This window comes from Pleurodeles waltl, chromosome 10 (genome assembly GCF_031143425.1).
Source record: "Pleurodeles waltl isolate 20211129_DDA chromosome 10, aPleWal1.hap1.20221129, whole genome shotgun sequence".
NCBI lineage: Eukaryota > Metazoa > Chordata > Amphibia > Caudata > Salamandridae > Pleurodeles > Pleurodeles waltl.
In genome coordinates, this window is record NC_090449.1 from 652,426,064 (window position 1) to 652,438,205 (window position 12,142).

General features: G+C 42.0%; 1 protein-coding gene across 2 annotated transcripts in view; it reads left to right on the forward strand.

Moving 5' to 3' along the window:
- The window catches only part of RBM33 (RNA binding motif protein 33), a 739,069-nt gene that overhangs the window by 608,430 nt on the left and 118,497 nt on the right, over positions 1-12,142 (forward strand). For both annotated transcript variants that reach the window (XM_069211143.1, XM_069211144.1), the window contains exon 17: positions 6,560-6,748. In XM_069211143.1, coding sequence (XP_069067244.1) covers positions 6,560-6,748 — 189 coding nt within the window. The remainder of the gene's footprint in view (positions 1-6,559; positions 6,749-12,142) is intronic.

The following is a 12,142-nucleotide window of genomic DNA, read 5'->3' on the forward strand; positions in this document are numbered from 1 at the left end:
GCCTACTGTATAGGCAACAATACAAAGGGTAGAGGCAAAAGTGCTTCCCCGTGTGGTTCCACCAAGCAATGACTTCCTTCACTTCCTCCCAGTCATATCACAGCTTTCGGGGTATGCATACAAAATGTTCTACCTGACAGGCAAATAATAACATCCGACCAATGGGTTTTGGAAATTACCCAACATGGTTATTGTCTGGAGCCCATTGCTACACCTCCCAACATTCCACTTCGTTCTCATCGGCACGCAATAGAACACCAAACATTGCTCATACAGTAAGTCCAAGCTTCCTCTGCAAAGGAGCAGTAGAACCTGTCCCTTGCCAACACCAAGGTTGAGGAGTATACTTTCTATACTTCCTCAGACCCAAAAAGGGCGGTCCTAGATCTAAAGCCACTGAATGAATATATTCTTTCAGAGCATTTTCAAATGGTTGTTTTGCAAGACGTGATTCCACTCCTTCAACAGGGCGACTTTATGACTACACTAGATCTAAAGAATGCATATTTTGACATACCAATGCACCCATCTCATTGCAAATATCTCAGGTTTGTGGTGGGTGTGAACCACTGACAGTTCAAAGTCCTTCCATTCAGAGTCGCAACTACACAGTGTGTATTCACCAAGTGTCTGGCGGTGGTCCATCTATGCAGACAAAAAAATACATCTGTTTCCCTCTCTGGGCAATTGACTCCTCAGAGCCAAAACCCATCAAAATTGTCAACATTACACTCGGATTACAATAGACCTGCTTCACATCTTGAGATTTACAATCAGTCTTCCCAAGTCCCATGTACAACCTCTACACCTACAACCTTTTCTAGGAGCTATTTTAAACACAGAAATCGGCCAGCCCTACCCCAATTCTGTAAGAGTTCTCAATTTTCACACCCAATTACCTCGATTTCAATCAAATCAGCAGATAATTGTGAGGACAGTCATGCATCTCCTCAGGATGATGGCCTCCTGTATCGCTATAGTACCCCATGTCCGACTACACATGCATATGTTAGAGGAATGTCTAGCTGGTCAATGGTCTCACTCACAGGGTCCTTTACAGGATCTAGTGTTGGTTGACCACTAAACGTATTACGCTCTGCAATGTTGGATCACCAACAGCATGTTTAAGGGATAGCTTTCTCTGGGACCCCACACCCCACTTCCCCCCACACCAATCCCACCCCACCTTTTCTCTCACAAGAGACGTCTCACTCAGGATGGGGTGCAGATCTGAAGTATCTCACAGTACAGGGCACATGGTACTCCAAACACTGGAGTCACCATATCATCTTCCTTGAGATTCCAGCTGTTCACCTAGCCTTGAAAGCCTTCCTTCCTCACCATATTCACAAGGTTGTCCTAGTCCGGACAGACAACATGGCAGCTATGTATTCCCTACAAAAAATAGGGTGGGAGAGACTCTGTCTTTGCAACTTTCACAGCTATCACACACCGTTTGAAAATGGGCTTTGCGTCACAAGTTTCACCTGATAGCGCATTATCTCCCAGGTATGGACGACTGCAGACCTGCTAAGCAGGATGCAGCAACAAGTCCACAAATAGGAACTCCACCAAAAAGTCTTCATCCCATACTCCCAGAGGTGGGGTTTCCCTCAAATACTTTTTCGCAACCACAGAAAACGCAGATTGCCCAAACTTCTCCTCCAGGTTTCCACATCCCCTATCCCAGGGCAACATAATATGGATGAGTTGTTCAGGGATATTTCTCTACCCTTTTTCTCCTCTCCCTCTCCTTCCATTTCTTGTTTAGAAGCTCAGACAGACATCTCACAGTAATCCTAGGAGCTCCCACCTGGGCTCGTCAACCCTGCTTCACAACACTAAAGGACCTCTCCGTAGTTCCCTCCAGTTAGTTCCCCAAAAGCCTGACCTTCTCACTCAGAACCATGTAGAAATCAGGCACCCAGATCCCAAAACTCTCAACCTAGCAACTTTGCCCTCTGAGATTGTAGAGTTTGATTACCTTAATTTCCCACCAGAATGTATGGAGAGTCCTAAAGAATCCCATAGACATACCACTTGGTATGCGGCAAAATAAAAATGTTTTGTCTGCTACTGTCACTTAGAACACATGGACCCTTTCAAAGCTAGTGTACAAGACATTATCCTCTACTTGCTTCACTTAAAAAAAGGCTGGGTTAGTATTCACATCCATAAAATTACATCTTGGTGCCATGGCTGCCTATCTAAAAAAAAAAATCGGCAACATGTTTCTTTTTTCAAAATACCAATCATCATCATCATCATCAAAACAAGCTTTATTCGGTCTAAATAACCATCAAAGCAATAATTTACAACAATACCAATCATTAAAGCCTTCATGGAGGGGTCAAAGAAGATATTCTACCACGTGTTCCACCCGCACCTTCATGGAACCTTAATGTCATTCTCATCCAAATTATGGGCCTTCCATTTGAACATTTACACTCATGCCCCCCTTGGTTTCTTTTTTTTCAAAGTGCCATTTTTAGTCGCCATCAGTTCACTTAAATGTGTTAGTGTGCTCCAAGCTTTAACTCTGGACGAACCTTTCTTCCAGCTATGCAAAGGCAGAGTGGTTCTCTGTGCCAACTCTAAATTTCTCCCTAAAGTGGTTTCTCATTTTCATTTCAACCAGTCAGTTAAGTTACCAGTTGTTTTTCCCCATCAACAGATTCTGTGGTCCACACACACCTACACCTAACATTATTGTGTGGATGTTTTGGCACTCCAACAAGCTGGCGTAGGTCACAGTGCTCCATACTCTTTTTGAAACAACTGCAACTCCGACAGGTTAGCTACCACTTTTGAGAGGTATGCTTTATAGTCTATGCATAGCATATGTATCTACAGCCACACGTGCGTTGAACAGAATGTTAATTGCCCTGTAGATATCTGGTCTGGCATGTAGTGCTGCAGATTCACATGCTGTCCACCCTCCTCCCCAGACATCAGTGGCCGTTTCCCAGGCGCAGTATCACTGAGAAGGAGGAGTCACGCTACCTTGTGACTCGAAATACTTTCTTCTAAGGAAAAAAACCTGCACACATCCGGACTCAATGCTAGATGGGGGTATGAAACATATTTCTTCTTCTTTACAAGCCTGGCCCTAAGGCCTATGAATGCCAGCATTCGCTAGGCTGCTTCTATCATGCCCTGTGGGATACCATGGCTCAAGTTTTACGTGTTGTTTTGGACGATCTTTGGTGTACCTTCACCAGGCTACTCAAGACAGTCAAGATGTAGCAAAGTTTGTCTTATGTTCTAGATTGAACATGACCAACTGCTTAGGTTGAGCAGTGGATTCCACTATGGCCATTTGATGCCATTCCTGGATGATGTCTGCGTCCTTCTTCAAGGATATCTAGGCATCCTTAATGGACATGCCTTTTATGACTCTCGTCTTTTTGGTGAGAAAGACTCAGCGGTTCAAGGAGAGCAGAGCCACATCGCAGTTCCTTTAGACATTTTGCTCCCACATGACATTCAACCAGCAAGTTTGCCCTATCCGTCAACAGCAGATGCCTCCAGCAGCCCAGTAGTCCTCTAAGCCCTTTTGTGGACAGGGCAGAGAGACAACACTCAGGACAGCAGGGGCAATGTGCAACTCAGTTCCCTGCCCCTCCAGCAGCTGCAGCCACAAAACCGCTTTAGTGTGTCCTTGGCAGCACACAGCCACCCTGTCGGAGGCAGGTCCTATATTTCCTCCAAGGGTGACAGGCCATCACTTCAGGCAAGTGGGTCCTCTAAATTGTCCAGAGGAATATTTCTGTTGTCAAATCATCTGGCAGGATCTTTTAATGCCAGGTTGAACAAACTGAACCACAGAGGCTTAGTGGATCATGAGTGGCAATTGCACCCACAGAAGGCAGAGGGTGTCTTCTAGATATGAGAAAAACTGGGAATCTCTTTTCACCCTTACGTGTACACACAGTCAGCATTTTTACACTTTGGTGTTTCCAAAGCATCTCTCTCTCGGACACTCCCTCGGTCTAGAGCAGAGCTTGGGACTCATGCCTTCCTGCTTCTGACTCTCCTGCCAAAAGTTCTGAAGAAAATCAGGAAAAAATGTGCCAATGTCTTTCTAGTGGCACCAGAATAGGCCAGGAGAGTGTTGTACCCAGGACTATGGGGCATGCACATCTGTCCTGCAGTCAAAATGCCACTTTGGGAGAATCTTCAGTTGCAGCAACAGGACAGGGATCTGTACCTGAGCCTACACAATCTACATCTCTATGCTTGAAGATTAAGTGACAGCAGTTGATCGATTTTGCCCTTCCTCTAAGCCCTAATCTCATTGATGTCATCTGTTGTGCCTCCACAAAATCTGCGTAAGTCAGTCGATGGGACAGATTTGTAGATTGTGTGGCGCCTAACAAATTGATCCATTATGAGCAAAGTTGGCCTGAAGTTTTGTTGCTTCTTCTCTCCCTATCCCAGCAACACTTTACTTTGGGGACTGTTAAATGCTCTTTCGGCTCTTTTGCAGTTTCTGCGTAAGCCTTTGTTATTTAAATCTCCTGTTGTGATGAGATTTTTTAGGAAATTGTACAGCCTTTGTCCCTGCCAAACTCCTTTGTTTATTCCTCAGTGCAACTTAAACATAATCATCATTTTTCGATGTGCACCTCTTTTGAGCCGCTATACAATTGTCAGTTGAGACTTCGGACATTGAAGACAGTCTTTCTCATTGCTATAACTTCAGCTATACGTATAAGCGAGCTACGGGCTATTTCTTTCACCCACCTTATTTTACTTTCTTCCTAGTTAAGTTGGTGGTGAGAACCGACTATCCTTTCTCCAAAAGTGGTCACTCCTTGTTATGTCAGTCTGGCTAGCAACCTTCTGGCATTATTTGTTCCAGCCTCCAAGGAGGAAGACAGACTCCGTTGTTTAGATCCTATGAAGGCACTAAGCTTTATTAATTGTACCTAGGAACACTGAGTGGATGTTTAACTCTTGGTGGGATTTTCCGGAGCAAAGAAGGCAAGACAGTGCAAAAACTGAACATCTTTGATTGTTCTCTGCATAAAGATCTGCTATGCACTGGGAAAGAAGCTGCCTCCATAAGGCTTGCACACTCACTCCACCAGTGCCACAGGTGCTACCACTGTTAGCACAGAGAGTGCCTGTCCTGGACATTTGCCAGGGGGTTACGTGGACATTGGTACAGATGTCCAAAAAGTGCTAATCCCTCTACTGTCCGGTCTGATGAGAGGGGCATTTTGCCTGCTAAGTGGTGCAGGACTTCTTGGTCTGACTCAGTTCACAAACCCACCACCTTGGAAGGTACTGCTATTGTATTTATTCTCAAGGTGTGAAATGAGCGGTTAGAAAAATCAATCAGAAAAACAAGTTGCTTTCCTTATGTAGCGATCTTTCTGCTGTATATTCTATCTAACTGCAGATTCCTTACCAATTCTTCCACTTCCCATGTTCTGTGAACAAGCTCTTTCCACTAAAAAGCTCCCAATCTAGAGATTTGCACTCTAGTTGTTCCAATCTGCCAGTGTGCTGTGTCTGAGGGCCGAAACAGCCTATTGGTTGCGCTTGTTTGCGCCTCCACTCATTTCCAGAGCAGAGCAAAGCTGTCATGGAGCCGCTCAACTCTACCTAACGCCACGCAGAAGTACTGCTTTTAAAGTTTCTGGATCCAGTCTGACACCTCAGGAAAAGGTGGCTCATCTGCAGTTAGATTCTGCATCAACCATAAAAATTGTTATCAGAGGTAGATATCTTAATCACATTCTATATAAAGTGCTCAAGACAGACCTACAGTTTTTAATTGCTTCACCCCAAGAAACCCAGCCATGTGCTCTGATACCACCTGTATTGTCCTCATGCCTTCCCTGCACCACGGGGCCCATCCCACTGTGAAGTACCCTACCAAAAGAACTATTGATTGGTGCTATGTTGTGCCCCTTTGTCACACCCTTTTTACACTTGGAGAAACACATTTGGCTTTGAATAGTCACCCCTTCTTGAAATTAGACATTTCGAAACAAGAGTTGATTAAAGAAGTCTATTGCTTTGGATACTTCTGAAAAGACCGCCAGTTTCCACTAGGCGGGCCCATCAGAGAACACCAGTGCATACAAGATCTCTGCCATTGTAGCTAGGGGAGTGGCCAGTTGGCACAGCGTGCAGTGAGACCACACCTGTGGGTCATGCAGTCATCCTCACCTCTGTAACCTGTTCTTCAGCTGTCTGTAGCTTTTCTCCAAAATGTCTTTCCTCAATAGCATCTTTTTTCCCTCCTTACCCTCTCCCTATTGTGTTGACCCTAGTCTGTTTCCCTTCATCTTTCCTTTTCAGATAAAATGGCAGTTTTTTGTAACCATTCTTTCATTTGAATATTTTACGTTGTGTGGTCCTAAAAAGGGACTTTATTATACACTTTGCGAATGCACTTACAATGTTTTTAGATGACATAGATTGGTTTAAAGTATAGCACTGACTTAGCAAAGAAAGAAAACAGGTTTTTTTTATGTACCTTATTTTTCATCTGTTGAAATCTGTTTCCACAAGGTGTGTTAAATGAGCTTCTTGCTGTTGTCAGGTCATTATGCGTGGAAGAGGCAGAGGAACGTCAAGCCAGATGGGCAGAGGGCGTATGATGCCAAACACAAAAAACCTGCGAGTGGTGGAGTGCAAACCGCAGCCATGTACTGTGTCAGTTGAAGGGCTTTCTTCATCAACCACTGATTTCCAGCTGCAAAGCCTGCTTATGTCTGTAGGACCCATTGAGGTATGTTCTATTTCTCTCACTTCATTGTCACTACTGTTTAGCTGGAGGAAAACCCCTTTTAAACACTTAAGGGTTAAACCTGCTCACTGTTTTTGTTATGGCATTAAAAAAAAATTGTTTTATTTGTTTGATATATAATCCACACTGATGTATCTTTATTTGTCGTTAGCCGTTGTGACGAATTTAGTTATAGACATAAAATCTGAGTGGTGTATGTTTAGAACACAAATAATCTACATTATCCAAATTCAAATGGATAAACAAATGATAACCAAATAAAAGAAAAAATACATTTACATTTTAACAAAAGCTTCCAACGATTTGACCATTCCAATTCATGTGTTTGTGTGACTTTAGCTATTGCAGCATTTCCATAACGATAATATCCATCTAATTTGTTTAACTATTAGCATTTGACAAGTCCATTTTGTTTACAGTATACATTTAAAGTGGCAAATGAGCCACATTGGGAAATTGGTAAGTAAGTTGCCTTATTGCATTGCTCTATCGGACCCTTTAAAGTGGCTAGTAGGACTGCAAGATCTATGAATTTGATATCCACTTTAACTTGTTTTGGCTGTGACATAAGACCTAGCAAACATGTTTCAGGATCATTAAGATCAGTTTTGCTTGTCAGTTCAGATGGCTTTGACATTAGGGTATCCCAGTAGTCTAATTCCTGAACCTGCCTATACTATATGTAAATGTGTCTGAATCATTCCCCCCGCATCTAGGGCAAGTACCCTATACATTGGGAAGATTATTATGGCATGGCAACGTCATACTCAGAAGGTATTCATTTAGGAATTTGAAGCACATTTTCCACGTTGTAGAATGTGCTGGAGTTGTATGCTGGTTTTTTAATGTAACACCGAGTCTTTCAAACATGATTATTAATAACATAATTTTAGGAGATGCTCCTTTGATGTAAAACCAGTTATTCTGCCTGTCAGCTGGCTTTATTGAATTGTTCCATATGCAGATGCTTAGAGGAAACAAATCTGCTAAATTAGGGACATCTCCAGTTTAGCAGAGTTTACCTAAAAGTCCATGGAAATGATTGAAATTTTTTTTTACACCCCTTACTTCTATTGTATTAGGCTGGCTAATACACATGTTAAGCTATATCTATTCCTTTTCCCTTTTACCTATGTGCATAAACAATTGCTGTTATGTTTTTCTAAACCACACTAGCTACATTAATGTGGAATTGTGCCTGTTCATGGCTGGAAATTGACCAGGAACCAATATTTTATTATTGCTCTTGTTTTCTGTTACACAATCATCTTTGTGTGTTTCCATTTAAAATACTCTTATTTTCATGAATATCTAATGTTAGTGCATTCTTTTAAGGATGACACAGTTGGGATACAGAAGAAAGTTTATTCATATAGAGAACGTTAAAAAATACCTCTGTGCATAAATCGTTGCGATAGCTTGAGGCTCATGCTATAGATTGTTGCAAACATGTTCTGGCTGGAGTCTACACCCACTGTTGTGGGTGAAGTGTTTTTGGGATTTCTTGCCTCCGCCAGTGCTTTGAGCCTGGAGGGCCGCTATCCTTTTGGAACCTACGAAAGCTGATCTCCCTCACCTCTTCCACCTCCAGCAAGTAAACCTGAGACAGTGACATGGAGTGCAGTAATGCTATGGCATCCTAGTGCTGTGCCGTTGTGAATAATCCAACATAAAGGGGAAGAGTACATTTCATGTGGAAAGGTATAAATCAGGCAATGTGTAAAAAGAGTAGTAAAAGAAGCATGATGTCCTTCTGAGGAACAAAATTGGTGCCCTGCTGCTTGGTAGTCACAATTCTGCTTTGTAGGATCTTAAATGGTAGTCATAAACACTTGAATGATTATTTGCTGCCTCCGTGGAACCCGAGCTTATTAACGTAAAATATTCATACATGGTTCCATTAGTCTTTTGTCCAAAGGTTGAGCAGCACCCTGTATCAGTCAATCAGAGACTATTTTTTCTGAAATTGCAAAATAACTTTACTCTTTGTAGTTTTCAATTTGCCATCTTAGATGGTTGAATATGTGAAGTGTGAAAGAAAAATTGCTCTCTGATGGACTTGTATTGTAAATAGAGTAAAAAGAGTTCTGTCCCTGCACTGTACTGACAAATTGCCTCACCCATTGTTCTTTCTTCCAGCTCCTATGTGAAAGATCTGAGCCAATGAGAAGTTTGATACTGCAAATTTGTTTCTCAATTAATTTTTTCCCCAAACCTTTCTCGGGTCTCGTCTGTGGCTTATGAGATATTGGGTCAGTTTATAGGGTGCTTTCAGTCCGCTAATTACTCAACATTGGTTGGCTAATGGTCACTCATTTCCTCGCTTCTCATTAGTCAGCAGGTGTCAGCTTCACTTCCTTAACATGTTTATCCCTTTCCTGAAGCACTGCTTCCTTTCATTGTCCAGTGTCCTTCCACTGTTTGTGTGCTTTTGGAGGTACAATAAAAAAAAAAAAACTTTAGTTGCAGCACTCCGTAAGAGTGTACGTTTCAAGACCATATTCCTCCCGCCTCCATCCTGCAGTGTTTGCCCTGTCCGTCCTGCATTCCGTTGTTGCTTGCCCTGTCACTCGCACCCCCTACCGCATTACGTAGTTGCTTGCCCCATCCGCCCCACACTCTCCTGCATTCCAGTGGGGTTGCTTGCTCCGTGTACCTCCAGTCTCTTCGACATTGTGTTGTAGTGTTTTGCATGCCCCGTCTGTATGCAGTAGAACAAGTCCATTAGCCTCAAGCATGTCAAAATGCTGTTGCAGTAGGTGAAACACCAATATCTTGTTCATGGTACAGCGTTCTTTTTGACTAAGCTACCGTAACTGTTACTAGCAGTTCAACATTTTTACTTTTCCACAAGTTACGATGGAAACATGTTCTGGTTAGTTATTTAATAGCTGGTAGGCTTGCTGCATTACCACATTTATAGATGGGCTAAAGGATTGACCCTTGCCAGGAGGATGGAATAATGCTATGCGTCATGATGTTCAAAAAGAATGACTCCACCGAACTAGCCAGATCTTTTTTGATAATCCTACTTAGGAGGGCATTTGGGTTGGGGTGTTTGTGAAGGCTTACTTGATCTTAGGACAATTCACTACCCCATGGCGATGCGGGGATCTCCCTATTTAGTCCCACCTGAACAATCAAATATATCCACCTTTAGAGCAGGAGTAGAGATCAAAACTGTAGAGGTTCCAGATTCCGAAGTAATATCAACAGAGCCACCCTTCTTGAGTGTCTGCACACCATATCCTAACGGGGTCAAAGCTGTGCATCTGTCATTTGATTTAATAGCAAAGAACAAAACACGTCATGCACTTTCTTATAGAGTATTTATTATGTAGTCCCACAGATTTTCAGAAATAACTCCCATGACTAGTTGAAAGATGTTACTACTTAAAATGTATCCACAAAGCTGATGGGCCTTGGCGTTTGCCTCTTATTAGGAGCTTTATCTCATTAAAAGACCTCTTAGAAGTCTTGTCACCTTAAGGTTTGTTGGCCAAAAGGGCTGCATGCTTCAAGGACTTGTAAACATTGGTTTCCTGGTCAAAATGATATTGTAAGTATTCAGTAAATTCCCACAGTTGAGGTAGCCTGCACTTTGTCTACCTGTGCTTTCCTGGGTGAGAGTACTGGGGTACTTGCTGAGCTCAGGTACCTAATTTGAGATTGCACACTTAGTATAATGAAAATTTCTGCCCAGGAAAATGGTCTTGTTGCTTTACATAAAGTGGCCCTAATAGAATCCAAAGTTGGCTGCAGAAATCTTTCTTACTCAATCGGCCATTTTTAGGTTTCGCCTGCACGCACGCTTGTGTACTGCTTGCAAAGTCTATTGTTACTAAAAAAAAAAAAAAGAATCTTGAAAGGGGCTCACATCCTGCCTATACATTTTCTCTAACGTTTATTGGTTTGTCTTCCTATCTTTCACTTAATCTTTCCTTTTATTGCTTTGCGTTTGCTCTTTCCTGTTTGTTTCCTATTCATCTTCTGTTTTGTCTCTGTAGACTGTGCGTGCTTTCAACTCTGTGGAGTGTCGATAAAGTACTGCTTCCTGTTGCCAATTTTCTCTGTTTTGGGATCTACTTTTTTCTTTCAACTTTCTTTTTTCTTTTAAATGAGTGGATGTATACTTTCATCCAGTGTTTTTTTTTTTTTCTTTCTCAGTAAGAGGTGCTGGCGTTTGAGCCATATCCTTTTGTTATTCAGGTCTAATCCTTGTCTCATCTGCAGTCTAACATGTGGTGATTTCTGCCAATTTATAGTGTTTCGGGGCCATTCACCATCGTCTTCTGAAAGTTTTAATGCGCATGATCTGATCTCTGCTGTTTGAAGCGCCAGGCAGCCAGCCTGTTTTATTCTTTCATGTTTTTTTGAATAAGTTGTATGGGAATGCTGTTAGACATATTTCGTTTAAAAAAAAATGTATTTATGCCGAGCTCTTCATGGTTTGTGCACTACCGACTGAGTTAGCTTGCTGTAGGGTGAGCATTAAGCTAGCGTTTAATAGTTTTGCTTTGTTTATTGATGTTTAGCTGTTAGCGATGTGCGCTCAACATACTAAAGTATCTTGATAAGTAGGTGGCAGCTTTTCCATTTTAAATTACATGATATTGGCACACAGGCTTTGGTCTGATAACCTTTCAGCTTTAGCGAGTCATACCCAGGGCCTCTGGTTTCTTTGAATTGTGTTAATAGATTTACTGCATTTCACCTCAGTTCATCATTTGCTGCATATTATGGAGATTTTTCCAGTTTAACAAAATTGTTTCTAGTTCAGACGGATTAAAAGTTACTATGGACACAGTTACACGTCTTGCTTTTTATTCTTTGCAAAGCTGAGATGATCACCTTTCTGGTGCATATTGCTATATTTTGGTTTTAAAAATGGGAATAGTGAGGTGCAGCTAATGTCCAAACTGTTCCCAGTTTCACAAATAACAAAATAATCACCATGCTAACTCATCACAATCTAACACACTCCAATCTAACCCATACAGTATACTACAGTCACTCCACTCTAACTCACTATATAACCACTTTAAAAAAATTACTCCACTCCATCCCACCCCAGTGCAATCTACCACAAAACACTATACCTTGCTACAATAAACCACACTACACTCCAGTCTACCCAAATGCAACACACTATACCCCACTCTACCCCTATTCCACTATATGCCAACAGAGCTCACTCTTATCTACCCATTCCACTCTAAACTAATATACCCTATTCCAAATTACACAGGCTCACCCAAACCACTATACACCACTAACGTTTAGCTACACTCAACACCAGACACACTGATCTACAGCATAACTAAAACACATAAGCAAAATAGATAGATCTCGGGTAGGCAAAACCTCTTGGCTTTG